We start from the raw sequence: 13,487 nt of genomic DNA, 5'->3' as shown, positions 1-13,487 counted from the left end.
TGTGAGAGACTCTCCCATTCCTGTTGACGTTGCTGTGGTTGGTCGCTGAGCTGCTGCTGTTATTGTTTGGAAAGTGCAGTCGGAGAGAGAGGGGGATGTGAGAGAGAGAGACAGACAGAGAGCAGAGAGAGTGAGGAATGAGAGAGGGAGAGCAGGGTGAGTGAGAGAGAGAGAGAGGGGAGCGACCCGGAGCCGGAGCTGGCCTTGAGCGGACCCCAGCAGCTGCTGCCATCGGGATCGGGATCGGGAGGGAGCGGCCGGGATGAAGTTCCGTAGCGGCCGTGCTGGGGTAAGGACTCGGGGCAGTGGGGCCTGGGCTCCGGTCGGGGCTGGAGAGCTGAGGTTTACTGGGACATTTCCCGCAGTGAACAGAAATGCTGACAATTGGTAACGTGCCCCTTTAGTTAAATGTGTCTGATCAGGTTCCTGAGGGGTCCCTGTCATTCCCAAGTTCCTGAACAGCTGCATGAACTGACCAAGTTTAATGTTGCTTTTAAACCGTCGTTGTGTCTGAGATGTGTTTATTCTGTTGACAGACGTGGTGAGTTTTGCAGGTCTGTGTTGGAATGCTTCCAGCCACTCGGTTATGTTTGCAGAACAAATCTTGGATCTGGAACTAGATCAGGTATACAGTATAAGGAGGCTGGCATCAAAGCTGTGAAGTTAAATTTCACTGCTTAAAGGACATTGCTTCAAATTCCTTCTCTTGCCATTTTAAGCCTGGAGTACAAAATACATTTCTGTTCAAGACAAATATTGGCAGCTCATCAATTTAGCTTCTGAATCTATAACAGTTCATCAGGTTGGATATCAAACCTGCTTTACATCAGGAACTATTGGATTCTAAGTAGCCCCTGCCTAAAAAAATACACTCCTCTGTTTCATTTCTTTATTTCTCCAGGATATTGACATTCCTAGTGAGGGCAGCATTTATTTCCCTTTGAGAAGTTGGTGGTCTTCCAGAACTCTTTCAGCCTTGATTCACTGCTGAAGAAATGACTTGTCGATGTAGGGTTAACGTTATTGATTCTGGACGTGAGTTCAAATCCTATCGAGGCAGCTGAGAGAATTTAAATTCAATTAATGAAATAAACAATCTGGAAAGTAAAGCCAGTCTCAGTGACAGTGATCATGAAGTCATCTGGTTGACATAAAAACCCATCTGATTCAGTAACTCCGATGTTGTTCACTCACCTGCGCTGACCGACTTATCACTCCAGTCCGACAGCAAGATGGTTGAGTCTTAACTACCCCCTTGTGGTGAGTGTAGAGGAGGAGGTAGGGGAGTAGTGAGGAGGGGGAGAGGACACTTGTTTACAGGAACACTGACTATTTTAGGAAAACATTTACAGTAGAGTTGGCTAGGAGAAATGGAGCTAAAGATGACTCCGTTACATGGGTTTTTCCTATTATTTGGGAAGTTCACTGTTCGAGGCATTGGGTAAGTGAACATATTACTTGCTTCTGCCTAAGTGTAAGATCAGTCCAAATAAGGTGTCTCTTGGGTTGAAATGCAGTGATTTTAATTGCTGGTGATGAGTCTTGACCCAGCTCTAATGTTGCCAGTTAAGTCTCATTGCCTTCATAACCAGTGTATGGCCTGCCTCATAGCCAGGCTGATCCATTTAATAATGTTCAAATCACCTCTACTCAAATATAGAAAAACATTACTTTTTTTTAAGAAAGGAACTTGGAAGTTTATGCTTTGGTGCTTGATACCTCTGAGTAATTTCGAGTTCCCATACTTTTTCTTTGGAAAGCATGGTTTATTGTAATAAAATCAAAGATGTTGCAGAATAGAAAGAAGCTATGTGTTCAATTTAGCCTGTGCTAATACCAGTCCTTCATGGATTTACGAGCTACAATCCTGTTCCTCTGTTCTTTATATTTCTGGTGCGGTGCTGCTGTTCTATTGACTTGTTCGTATCTGTAAATATATGTGTCTCTCACTCTCTTTTTCTCTCTCCACACTAAACACACTACAGTCCTCCCCCCTCCCCCCAATGAGTGTGCAGTACTGAGTAAGTCAAGTGCAGTCTCTGTGGTTCAGATGTCAAAAAATGATCAATGGAAGGTATAATGCCGAGGTTGACAGGGAGTGACTGTCCACCTCTGTCTCTCTCCTTCTGTCTCTGTGTGCGTGTCTCTCTCTTTCTGGCTGTTGATGTTTTTATGTGTTTGCACCTTTCTCTATACATGTGGATGTCTCGATATCTGTGTAACGGTGTCTATCCGTGTATTTTTGAGCCCGAGAGAGAGCAGGGTTGGTGGGAGAGGCTGTAGTGATTGCAGAGAGAGAGTGGGATGTGTTGTATAGTCCTAAAGAGAGGGGGCAGGATGCATAGTCCCAGAGGGAAGGGTCCAGGCAATCCCTGAGGAGGATTGAGGGCAGATGCTGCTCCCTGGATGTTACAAGTACTGTGCCTGGGTGAGCCTGGCTGATGTAATCCTGGTCAGTTACTGGCTTCCCAAACTCTCACTGTGACTAGATTCCTTCTCTGTTGTTTTTCCTGAAACACAGATGTTAAAGTAGCCTTTTTACAATGCTGGTTTTGTAAACCAGAATATTCCTGCATTGTCACCGGGCCAGCAGATTTTGAGAATACAGTATTTGTGGGAAAGATCCAGAAGTGGCTTAGAACATAACTTTGCATTGACTATGGTCCAGGGAATGGGGTGGGGTCATAGTGGGAGTTTGCTGAAAGTTTACATTGAACATCCACAAGTAATATACAGACAGTAAAAGGGGAATGATTCACTCCTATCTGTTGCTCATGCCTTATGTGCATTTGTCAGTGTCAGCTCCTGTACACGTGTAACACAATAATTTATTCCTAACTAGCTGATGTTCCAGAGCTGGTCCTGATGGATTCAGTGTGTTAATTTGACAGAACCATTGAGAGACATGGCATTAAAAGGCAAGTGTACAATGCAAAGACTTTCATTTCCATAGTGCCTTTACACTCTTTCAGAGTGTCCCAAGTACAGTTAGGGTGAATACAGAAACATTTTATTACTGCACTGTTTTAGGAATCATGAGCCAATTCATATAGAGCAAGCTCCCAAAAACAGCAATGAGATAATGACCAGACCTTATGTCTGAGGGACGTACTTTGTTCGGGCTGTGTCTGGGCCAGCACAGTGGGACAGTGGGCTGGCCATCACTAACTGGTAGGAGAAATATTTTCACAGTTTTCTGAATCTCTTTGTAAAGGCACCTTCAGTGTGTCTGCAGCTCTCGAGCTATCCCTGCACGCCACAGGGTGGACCCAGATGCAGTGAAATGATTGCCACAGGATAAAGCTGTGGCGAGGAGTTTGTGGTTTGTGCAGCTTTGTGACCAGTTCTACTTTTGGAAACATTGAAGCTAAAAGTGACTATCCCACCATTGTGCTGAGACAGCTGGAATCTATAATAAGAAACACAAATTCAGGCCATTCAGCCCTGTCCTGCATTAATGGCCCTGCACCAGTGAGAAAGCTCGAAATAAATCTCCTTCCACCTTCTGTATCTCACTGTATTAGCGTATCCTTCCACCTTCGATATCTCTCTGTATTAGTTTATCCTTCCACCTTCCACCTTCTGTATCTCACTATGTTAGTGTATCATTCTATTCCTGTTTATCTAGTTGCAGCTTCAACATAGCAACAGATTCCCCTTGGCCACTCCCACTCCTATGAGAACAAATTCTACATCCTCCCCACTCTCTCAGGAAAGAGATTCCCATGAATTCTTGGTTGGATTCATTTGTGACTATCTTATATTGATGGCCCTAGTCTTAATCTTTCTGAAAGTCAAAAGAAATATCTCCATGTCTACCCCATAGGCCCCTTTTATAATTTAAAACCACTCTATCAACCCACTCCCCAGCCTTCTCTTGTCTAGTGAAGAGTACTCCAGTTCCTGATGATAATTTTATCCTTTCAGTTCTCGTATAGTTAGAGTCACAGAGATATACAGCACGGAAACTGGCCCTTTGGTCCAATTCGTCCATGCCGACCAGATATCCTAAACTAATCTGGTCCCATTTGCCAGCACTTGGCCTGTTCCCTCTAAACCCTTCTTATGAATCTTTGCTGAACATTATGCAGTACCTTCATTTCTTTTATGTGACATGAGAATCAGAACTGGTTGTAGCACTCTAAGTGTGGTCTAACCAAGATTCTAACAAGTTCAAAATAACTTCTCTATTTTTCAATTCTTTCCCTCTGGGAATGAGTCCTAGTGTTTAACTTAAATTTATGAGCTCTTATTTACCTTCATGATTCAGTGATTATGTCTGTATCTCTCATCCTTGTGCTCTTTTGAGGCCTCTCCAGGCCTGTTTTTTTGACTGTGACTTCCTTATTCCTTCCAAGATGTATCAGTTCATGTTTACTTTATCTCAGTCTTTGAATGTAACTGTCAGATACACTAATACAGCTGCAGATGGTCTTCATGTGTCTGTTCTTTTCTGTTTGATAGTTCTTAGCCCACCAATACTTTGCATTTGTGTGGAGCAAGTACCATCCGGAGTTGTATCTGTGACGGTAAAAGCATTGGGAGGAGATTGGGGTGTGTCAATGTACCATTTTAAAATAACCAGGTAGTGTGTGTGGTTTTACTCCGAGACAGACCTGTGCAGATACAGTGAATATGTTTCTCTGTGACACCACGTCTCCAAGAGTCAAACTCACTGCCAACAGTGTACCCAGTCCCGTGTCTCCTGCTGAAACAGACATCTCCACCTTCCCCTTCGTTGATTCTGAAACCTCCAAAAGAAACCTCTGTCTCTGCTTCGTGCGTGATCCCACTGTCCCTCACCTTACTCACCTTCCTTTCCACATCCCTTCTCTCTATCCCCCCCAACTCCTCTCTCACTCCATCCTCCCCCGCACCCATCTCTACCCATCTCCCCCACCCTTCTCTATTTCCCACACCCCTCTCCCTCTCCGTCCATCTCCCCCGACCTCTCTCCCTCTCTGTCCGTCTCCCCCAACCCTGTTTCTGCCTATTTAGGTGTTCCAGCTGATGGGTGGTTCAGGGAATCTGGCAGAGGGTCAGCACGTGATGAGCTGAATGGTCTTTCCATGCGCTGTCATTCATTCTGCTGACTTTCGAAATCAAACTTGAGTGTGTGCGCCACTCCTGAGTGTTGGAGCTGTCATGATGATAATGTCTCCTTACTGGTTATATATCCAGTTGGCTTTCACCCTCGAATGGACCACAGAGACTCTCAGGCAAGAGGTTCAAAGGAGTCTTTATTCTGTGTGGGAGGAATTGTGGTGCCCAGTCTGTACACAGCATGCTCCCACAGACCCTGAGATGATAACAACCAGCTCATCTGTTTCAGTGATCTGAATGGAGCAAATATGGCCAAGGTCACTGGGGAGAGCTTCACTGCTTTTTTGCCGACCCTTCTACATCCACCGAGAGCTGACGGAACCTGAGCTAAATGCCTCACCTGAACAGACAACACTGGGATACAGCACTGGTGGGGACAGGTCTGTCACTGTATAACACTGGGGTACAGTCCTGGTGGGGACAGGTCTGTCACTGTATAACACTGGAGTACAGCACTGGTGGGGACAGGTCTGTCACTGTATCACAATGGGGGACAGTACTGGTGGGGACAGGTCTGTCACTGTAACACTGGGGGACAGTACTGGTGGGGACGGGTCTGTCCCTGTATAACACTGGGGTACAGTACTGGTGGGGACGGGTCTGTCCCTGTATAACACTGGGGTACAGCACTGGTGGGGACAGGTCTGTCACTGTCACACTGGGGGACAGTACTGGTGGGGACGGGTCTGTCCCTGTATAACACTGGGGTACAGTCCTGGTGGGGACAGGTCTGTCACTGTATAACACTGGAGTACAGCACTGGTGGGGACAGGTCTGTCACTGTATCACAATGGGGGACAGTACTGGTGGGGACAGGTCTGTCACTGTAACACTGGGGGACAGTACTGGTGGGGACGGGTCTGTCCCTGTATAACACTGGGGTACAGTACTGGTGGGGACGGGTCTGTCCCTGTATAACACTGGGGTACAGCACTGGTGGGGACAGGTCTGTCACTGTCACACTGGGGGACAGTACTGGTGGGGACGGGTCTGTCCCTGTATAACACTGGGGTACAGCACTGGTGGGGACAGGTCTGTCACTGTCACACTGGGGGACAGTACTGGTGGGGACGGGTCTGTCCCTGTATAACACTGGGGTACAGTCCTGGTGGGGACAGGTCTGTCACTGTATAACACTGGGGTACAGTCCTGGTGGGGACAGGTCTGTCACTGTAACACTGGGGTACAGTCCTGGTGGGGATAGGTCTGTCACTGTATAACACTGGGGGACAGTACTGGTGGGGACAGGTCTGTCACTGTATAACACTGGAGTACAGTACTGGTGGGAACAGGTCTGTCAGTGTATAACACTGGGGGACAGTACTGGTGGGGACAGGTCTGTCACTGTATAACACTGGGGTATGGTACTGGTGGGGATGGGTCTGTCACTGTATAACACTGGGGTACAGTACTGGTGGGGACAGGTCTGTCAGTGTATAACACTGGGGGACAGGACTGGTGGGGACAGGTCTGTCACTGTAACACTGGGGGACAGTACTGGTGGGGACGGGTCTGTCCCTGTATAACACTGGGGTACAGCACTGGTGGGGACAGGTCTGTCACTGTCACACTGGGGTACAGTACTGGTGGGGACGGGTCTGTCACTGTATAATACTGGGGTACAGTCCTGGTGGGGACAGGTCTGTCACTGTATAACACTGGGGTACTGTACTGGTGGGGACAGGTCTGTCACTGTAACACTGGGGTACAGTCCTGGTGGGGATAGGTCTATCACTGTATAACACTGGGGGACAGTACTGGTGGGGACAGGTCTGTCACTGTATAACACTGGGGTATGGTACTGGTGGGGATGGGTCTGTCACTGTATAACACTGGGGTACAGTACTGGTGGGGATAGGTCTGTCAGTGTATAACACTGGGGGATAGGTCTGTCACTGTGTAAAACTGGGCTACAGTCCTGGTTGGGACAGGTCTGTCACTGTATAACACTGAGGTACAATACTGGTGGGGACAGGTCTGTAACTGTGTAACACTGGGGTACAGTACTGATGGGGACAGGTCTGTCGCTGTATAACACTGGGGTACAGTCCTGGTGGGGACAGGTCTGTAACTGTATAACACTGGGATACAGTACTGATGGGGACAGGTCTGTCGCTGTGTAACACTGGAGTACCGTACAGGTGAGGGCAGGTCTGTCAATGTATAACACGGGGGTACAGGTCTGGTGGGGACAGGTCTGTCATTGTATAACACTGGGATACAGTACTGGTGGGGACAGGTCTGTCACTGTATAATACTTGGGTACGGTACAGGTGAGGGCAGGTCTGTCATAGTATAACACTGGGATACAGTACTGGTGAGGACAGGTATGTCGCTATATAACACTGGGGTACAGTACTGGTGGGGACAGGTCTGTCCCTGTATAACACTGGGGTACAGCACTGGTGGGGATAGGTCTGTCGCTGTATAACACTGGGTACAGTACTGGTGGCGACAGGTCTGTCCCTGTATAACACTGGAGTACAGTACTGGTGGGGTCAGGTCTGTCACTGTATAACACCGGGGTACAGTACTGTGGAGCTGAAAATGTGTTGCTCGTTAAAGTGCAGCAGGTCAGGCAGCATCCAAGGAACAGGAAATTCGACGAGAGCGTGGTGGTTGTGGTAGGTGGTGCCAGGCGGCTGCAGAGTGAGTGGACACTGAGCATTCTGTGGGGGCACAACAATGGCATCAATGAATCCTCATGTACCTGTGGACAGAGTGAGGGCTGACATCCTTCCATGTGACTAACATCAGCAACAGTGACCTCCTGTTTGAGAGATCAGTGTATTCTATTAGAGACACATAGGATACCAACAAAAGCTTATCATGAACCTGTTCAGGCCACTCACTGAGAGGATTGTATCCCACTTTAGGAAAGATGTGAAGGAGTTGGAGAGGGTCAGAAATGATTCCCAGGAAGGGTTCCTGGAATAGGGAAGTGTGCGAAGTTGGACCATTTCCTTTGAGAAGGAGGTCTGACTGAGGTAATCATGGAGGGCTGGCATGAGAGAGAAGCTGTTCCCCGGTACACACGCTGGGAAAGAGAAAATTCTGCTTCACCTGACGAGAGTTTAGGATCTGAAATACGCTGACCAAGAGTGCAGTGGAGACAAGTTCAGGAATAGAGGGATATGGACCATGTGCAGGGATTAGTTTAGAATGGCATCATGGTCAGCACAGCCATGGTGGGCCGAAGGGCCTGTTGCTGTACTGTACTGTGTTCTGTGCACTTCTTTTAAAGTGAAAGTGAAGCTGCCTCTACTCTTTTATTTTAATAAAAAAGGACTGTAAGTAAAGTCTCTTTGACACTGTTTCCCATCAGACACTCTCAGGAGAGAGACAGCACGAGGTTAAAGATGGAGCTAAAGTTCTCTTTAACCTTTTAAACTGCAAGTTTCAAACATTCCCAGGATAGGTTCAGGGTGGAGTTAGATATAGAGGAAAGCTCCCCTGAAGTTTGGAATGCTTTGAGCAGGATTTGGAGCAGTGACCTAAGGGTATCAGTGTAGTGACATTGTGCCTGGCAGTGTGCGCGATGAGCAGAGCGATCAGAGCAGAATCAGGAAGAGGAAGGTGTTATTCCCTGACTGCAGATCAAACCAGGCCACAAGTCCTGACCAGACAAGTTCCCACGACCCTGCCCCCCCCCCCCCCCCCCCCCCCCCCCCCCACCCCCCCCCCCCCCCCCCACCCCCCCCCCGGGTCACCCTCCCCCATGTCACCCTCCCCCATGTCACCCCCTATCTCCCCCCCCGTGTCACCCCCTGTCTCCCCCCCGTCACCCCCCATGTCAGTCACCCCCTGTCTCTCCCCCCCCGTCACCCCCCCCCCCCCCACCATTGTACTCTGCCCCTCCATGTTGAACCCTGCCCCTCTGTGCTGCTGCAGTATTGTCTCCACAAACTGGATTTCTGTGCTTGGCTTAACTCGCAGAGTTTTGTTTGGCTAATTAATTCCCATGTTCTGAGGGGTGTGAGACTTGCTGAACCTCATTTCCATTATCAGAGTCGATGGCTGATTGTTAAAACCCGAGCTAGCTGCTCTGTCTCTCGCAGACGTGGTGACTGTTCAGAAGGTGATTGCAGGAAGTGTTCACTATTCCAGTCTTTATTCAGAGAGAGCTGATGACCAGGCACAATCGCCTAGCAGCTGTGGTATAGAAGACAGAGACACTGAGTTCCCAGCTACCCTCTTCTGATCCACTGTCCTTCCTGATCTTTCCCAGGTTCCTTGTTACGGTGCAGTCACTCCAGGTCCATGACCACTCCTGGAATGCTGCCATCCCTGCTGTACACTCTGATCCTTGTCACACTCCTCACAGGTCAAAATGCCGGAAAGGGATGGGGTTTGTGTTTCGAGAGTAGCCTCAGGATGTCTCTGAGCTGCTGACAGCTGATGTAATACTTCTCCAAATGGCGTTGCTGTTTGCTAGCCTCTGGTTTCCCAGTGTTAACCCGATATTCGTTTAAAAGATTTAAAGTTGGAACAGTTTATTGGACGTGGAGCAGAGGTGTTCTCTAACGAGAGTGTGTCTAGTTTCAGACAGAGTTCTCATAACTGGTCAACATCCCAAAACTCCTTGTCATTGCTGTCTGTGGGATCTTATTGTGTGTTGCTGCATCTCCTGCATAACAACAGTGACATAATTTCACATCGTATCTCATTGACTGTTGAAAACTCTGGGACATCCTGAGACTGAGAGAGGTGCGATTGACATGTAAGGTTGATTTTTCTCTCCATTTTAATCTCTGAAAGTCAGGGATCAGGCAGTAGAGCAGAGCAGTTTAAGAGCCGGCTGTCTGCTGTAGTTCTGTATGTTTTGTTAACAGGGCTTGATGTGGGTTAGTGTTGTTACTTGCTGCTTTGTACCTGTTGAATGTCGAGTCTGCAGGTTCACCTGTTTTTTTTTACTAACTCAGTGTCTTGTTCTTTTCCTGATGTGTTCACTCAGTAGCATTTCAGCTGCTTCCATAGATTCCCTACAGTGTGGAAACAGGCCATTTGGCCCAACAAGTCCACACTGACCCTCTGAAGAGTAACCCACCCAGATCCATTCCTCTACCCTATTATTCTACATTTACCCCTGACTAATGCACCTAACATTACGGGCAATTTAGCACGGCCAATTCATCTAACCCCCACATCTTTGGACTGTGCGAGGAAACTGGAGCACCCGGAGGGAACCCAAGCAGACACGGGGAGAACGTGCAAACTCCACACAGACAGTCGCCCGAGGCTGGGATTGAACCCAAGACCCTGGTGCTGTGAGGCAGCAGTGCTAACTACTGAGCACTGTGCTACTTTGTCCTGGCTCTCTTCTTTACCTCCAAACTCCATCCTCCCTCTCTGCAGCACCCGTTAATCCAGGAGCAGAAATCCCAGTGCTCCTTTCCCTCTCCTCATCAGCATTTCCTCAAATTCAGTGGCTAGGTTGAGCATGTATTTTGATTTAATATGAGATAGTTTCCAATGAAAACTTACTCCTCACTTCCTCCTTGTTATTCACACTCTAGCTGTTTGATGTGTAAATCAAATTGACTGTGGTCACATGATTTGTTTGAGTCTGAAGCCAAGAGTGTTGTTGTAAACGATGGCCTCACTCGGACACCTTGTCTCGAAATTCCCTGATCCAGCATGGTGGGCTTCCCAGACGATCTGCCTCCATCTCTCTGTATCAAAGTGCTGGGTGTCCCTCCCTAACCCCCTGGAGCTGGGCCACAGCAACTCACCACCACCTTCTCAAGGTTAGATTAGGACGAGCAGGAATTGCTGGTACTGCCCCACCCACACCCACACCCACACCCACACCCACACCCACACCCCCACCCCACCCACACCCACACCCACACCCCCACCCCCACCCCCACCCACACCCCCACCCACACCCACACCCACACCCCCACCCACACCCCCACCCACACCCACACCCACACCCCCACCCCCACCCACACCCACACCCACACCCACACCCACACCCCCACCCACACCCCCACCCCCACCCCCACCCCACCCACACCCACACCCCCACCCACACCCACACCCACACCCACACCCCCACCCACACCCACACCCCCACCCCCACCCACACCCACACCCCCACCCACACCCACACCCCCACCCACACCCACACCCACACCCCCACCCCCACCCACACCCCCACCCCCACCCACACCCACACCCACACCCACACCCACACCCACACCCCCACCCACACCCACACCCACACCCCCACCCACACCCACACCCACACCCACACCCACACCCACACCCCCACCCCCACCCACACCCACACCCCCACCCACACCCACACCCACACCCACACCCCCACCCCCACCCCCACCCACACCCCCACCCACACCCCCACCCACACCCACACCCACACCCCCACCCACACCCCCACCCCCACCCCCACCCACACCCACACCCACACCCACACCCACACCCACACCCACACCCACACCCCCACCCACACCCACACCCACACCCACATCCTGAGAGGGAATTTAAAAAGAAGCCTGATTTGAAGCCATTCCTGACCCCCCCCCCAACTCTCTCTCTTCCCCCTCCTCCTTTCCATTCTCTCTCTCTCTCTCTCTCTCTCTCTGTCACTCTCACTCTCTCTCCCCTCCCCCATTAACTTTTTCTCCTTGCCCCCATCCTGGGTTTGAATCAAATCCAATAACCCTTCTGAAGAAGGACCCGAAACATTAACTCTGCTTGTCTGTCTCCATGGGGGCTGCCAGACTCACTGAGTTTTGCCAGCAATTTCTGGTTTTGTTTCACTATCTGTTTTGGTTATTAGCAGAGGATGATTTGTTTTTGCCCCAGTGTAGTCTCCTGTCAATCATGCGATATATCCGTGGTCAGTTGTAATCAGAGATTTCTGCCTTTTTTGCTGCCAGTTCTGTTTCGCTTGGTTTCTCCCAGTCTGCTGGCCCGAGGGTGGTGTTCACATTCGTCCACATTCCTCTGGGGCCTCAGTTACTGTTAATATCAGATCTCACTCTCTCTCTCTCATACACACCCACACGTGCTTGCTTGCTCTCACTCTTGTACAATTATCGTATACCCTGCACAGTTGTGTTCTCTCTCTAATGCACACACGCACACACTCACTGTCACACTCAAACTCATGGTCTCTGTTTCCCTCCCTCTCACACGCCCACACAGACAGAGTCAGCGCACTCTGCCATTGAGAAATGGTCATGGATCAGCTGAGAATGGATGATGTAGTGGGCAGGATTTCCTGTTTCTGCTAGCCAGCTGCTCCCAGGTGATGTGGCAGTACTGACAGGAGAGTCATTGCCATGCTCCCCCCACAGTCTGCGTTGTGTCGAATGATGAACAGTGTGCTTGTGAATCACTCCTTGAATTTTCTCTTTTTTTTTGACTTGGAAAGGAACCTTTAAACAGAATTATAGGATGGTTCCAGTAGTGGAAAATGCCAGCCAGTTTCTTGGATAGATCTATGAAAGAGCTATCTGTTTAGTTCCGCTCTTGCCCCAACCCACCTTCCTTCCCCAATCCCCCTCCCTCATGAACACTCCTCCCCACCCCCACCCCCACCCACTGTGAAGAGGCTTGGAGGAAAGAGCTGGATGTGGAGGGTTGCTTGGACAGTTGTGAGAGTTTGGAGCAGAGTGGAGAGGAGCAGCTACCCCGAGGAACGAACACACAGTACTGGGGGAGGTGACCAAACTGGCTGCATGCAGTTTAGCATTTGAAGAGGAAAAAGACGGAAGAGGGAGAATGAAAGAAAGATCAAGGGAAAAGCAGGAGAAAATATTAATGTTGGAGAGTTTGGAAATTGAAGAGACGAATTGGCAGATCCAGAGACTGGCTCAGGACCGAGGAACATAGAGATGCTGTGAGCATCTGGGCAGGTCACCTGATGGTTCATGTCCTTGTAAAGTCTGTTATTGCTCTTTGTCACATCAGGTAGCACGGTGGCTCAGTGGTTAGCACTACTGCTTCACAGCACCAGAGTCCCAGGTTCAATTCCAGTCTCAGGCGACTGTCTGTGTGGAGTTTGCACATTTTCCCAGTGTCTGTGTGGGTTTCCTCCAGGTGCTCCGGTTTCCTCCCACAATCTAAAGATGTGCAGGTCAGGTGGATTTGCCGTGCTGAATTGCTCATAGTGTGAGGTACATTAGGCGAGGTAAATGTAGGGTAGGGGAATGAGTCTGGGTTGCTCCTTGGAGGGTCAGTGTGGACATGGTGGACCGAATGGCCTGTTTCCATACTGTAGGGAATCTAATCTAATCTAATTTCAGAGTTTCATATCATCTCCAAACTTTGAACTTGTGCTGTATACACCCACGCCCTGGCTGAGATGAGTAATGACAGTACAGCATTCTGGGAATTATTCCCACTCCGAGAAT

The 13,487-nt window shown here is 49.4% G+C and overlaps 1 protein-coding gene across 2 annotated transcripts in view; it reads left to right on the top strand.

Moving 5' to 3' along the window:
• LOC132830518 (unconventional myosin-Ic-like) overlaps positions 1–13,487 on the top strand; it is a 151,133-nt gene that overhangs the window by 83,754 nt on the left and 53,892 nt on the right. The window contains exon 1 of one of the 2 annotated variants that reach the window (XM_060848281.1): positions 26–289. The exons of the other annotated variant lie outside the window; for it this stretch is intronic. Coding sequence (XP_060704264.1) covers positions 263–289 — 27 coding nt within the window. The 5' untranslated portion in view covers positions 26–262. Of the gene's footprint in view, positions 1–25; positions 290–13,487 lie in introns of those variants that run through there. 2 annotated transcript variants of the gene reach the window in all.

Source organism: Hemiscyllium ocellatum, chromosome 31 (genome assembly GCF_020745735.1).
Source record: "Hemiscyllium ocellatum isolate sHemOce1 chromosome 31, sHemOce1.pat.X.cur, whole genome shotgun sequence".
In the NCBI taxonomy this organism is placed as follows: domain Eukaryota; kingdom Metazoa; phylum Chordata; class Chondrichthyes; order Orectolobiformes; family Hemiscylliidae; genus Hemiscyllium; species Hemiscyllium ocellatum.
The sequence above is the reverse complement of the archived record's forward strand: the minus strand, read 5'-3'. Positions and strand labels throughout refer to the sequence as shown.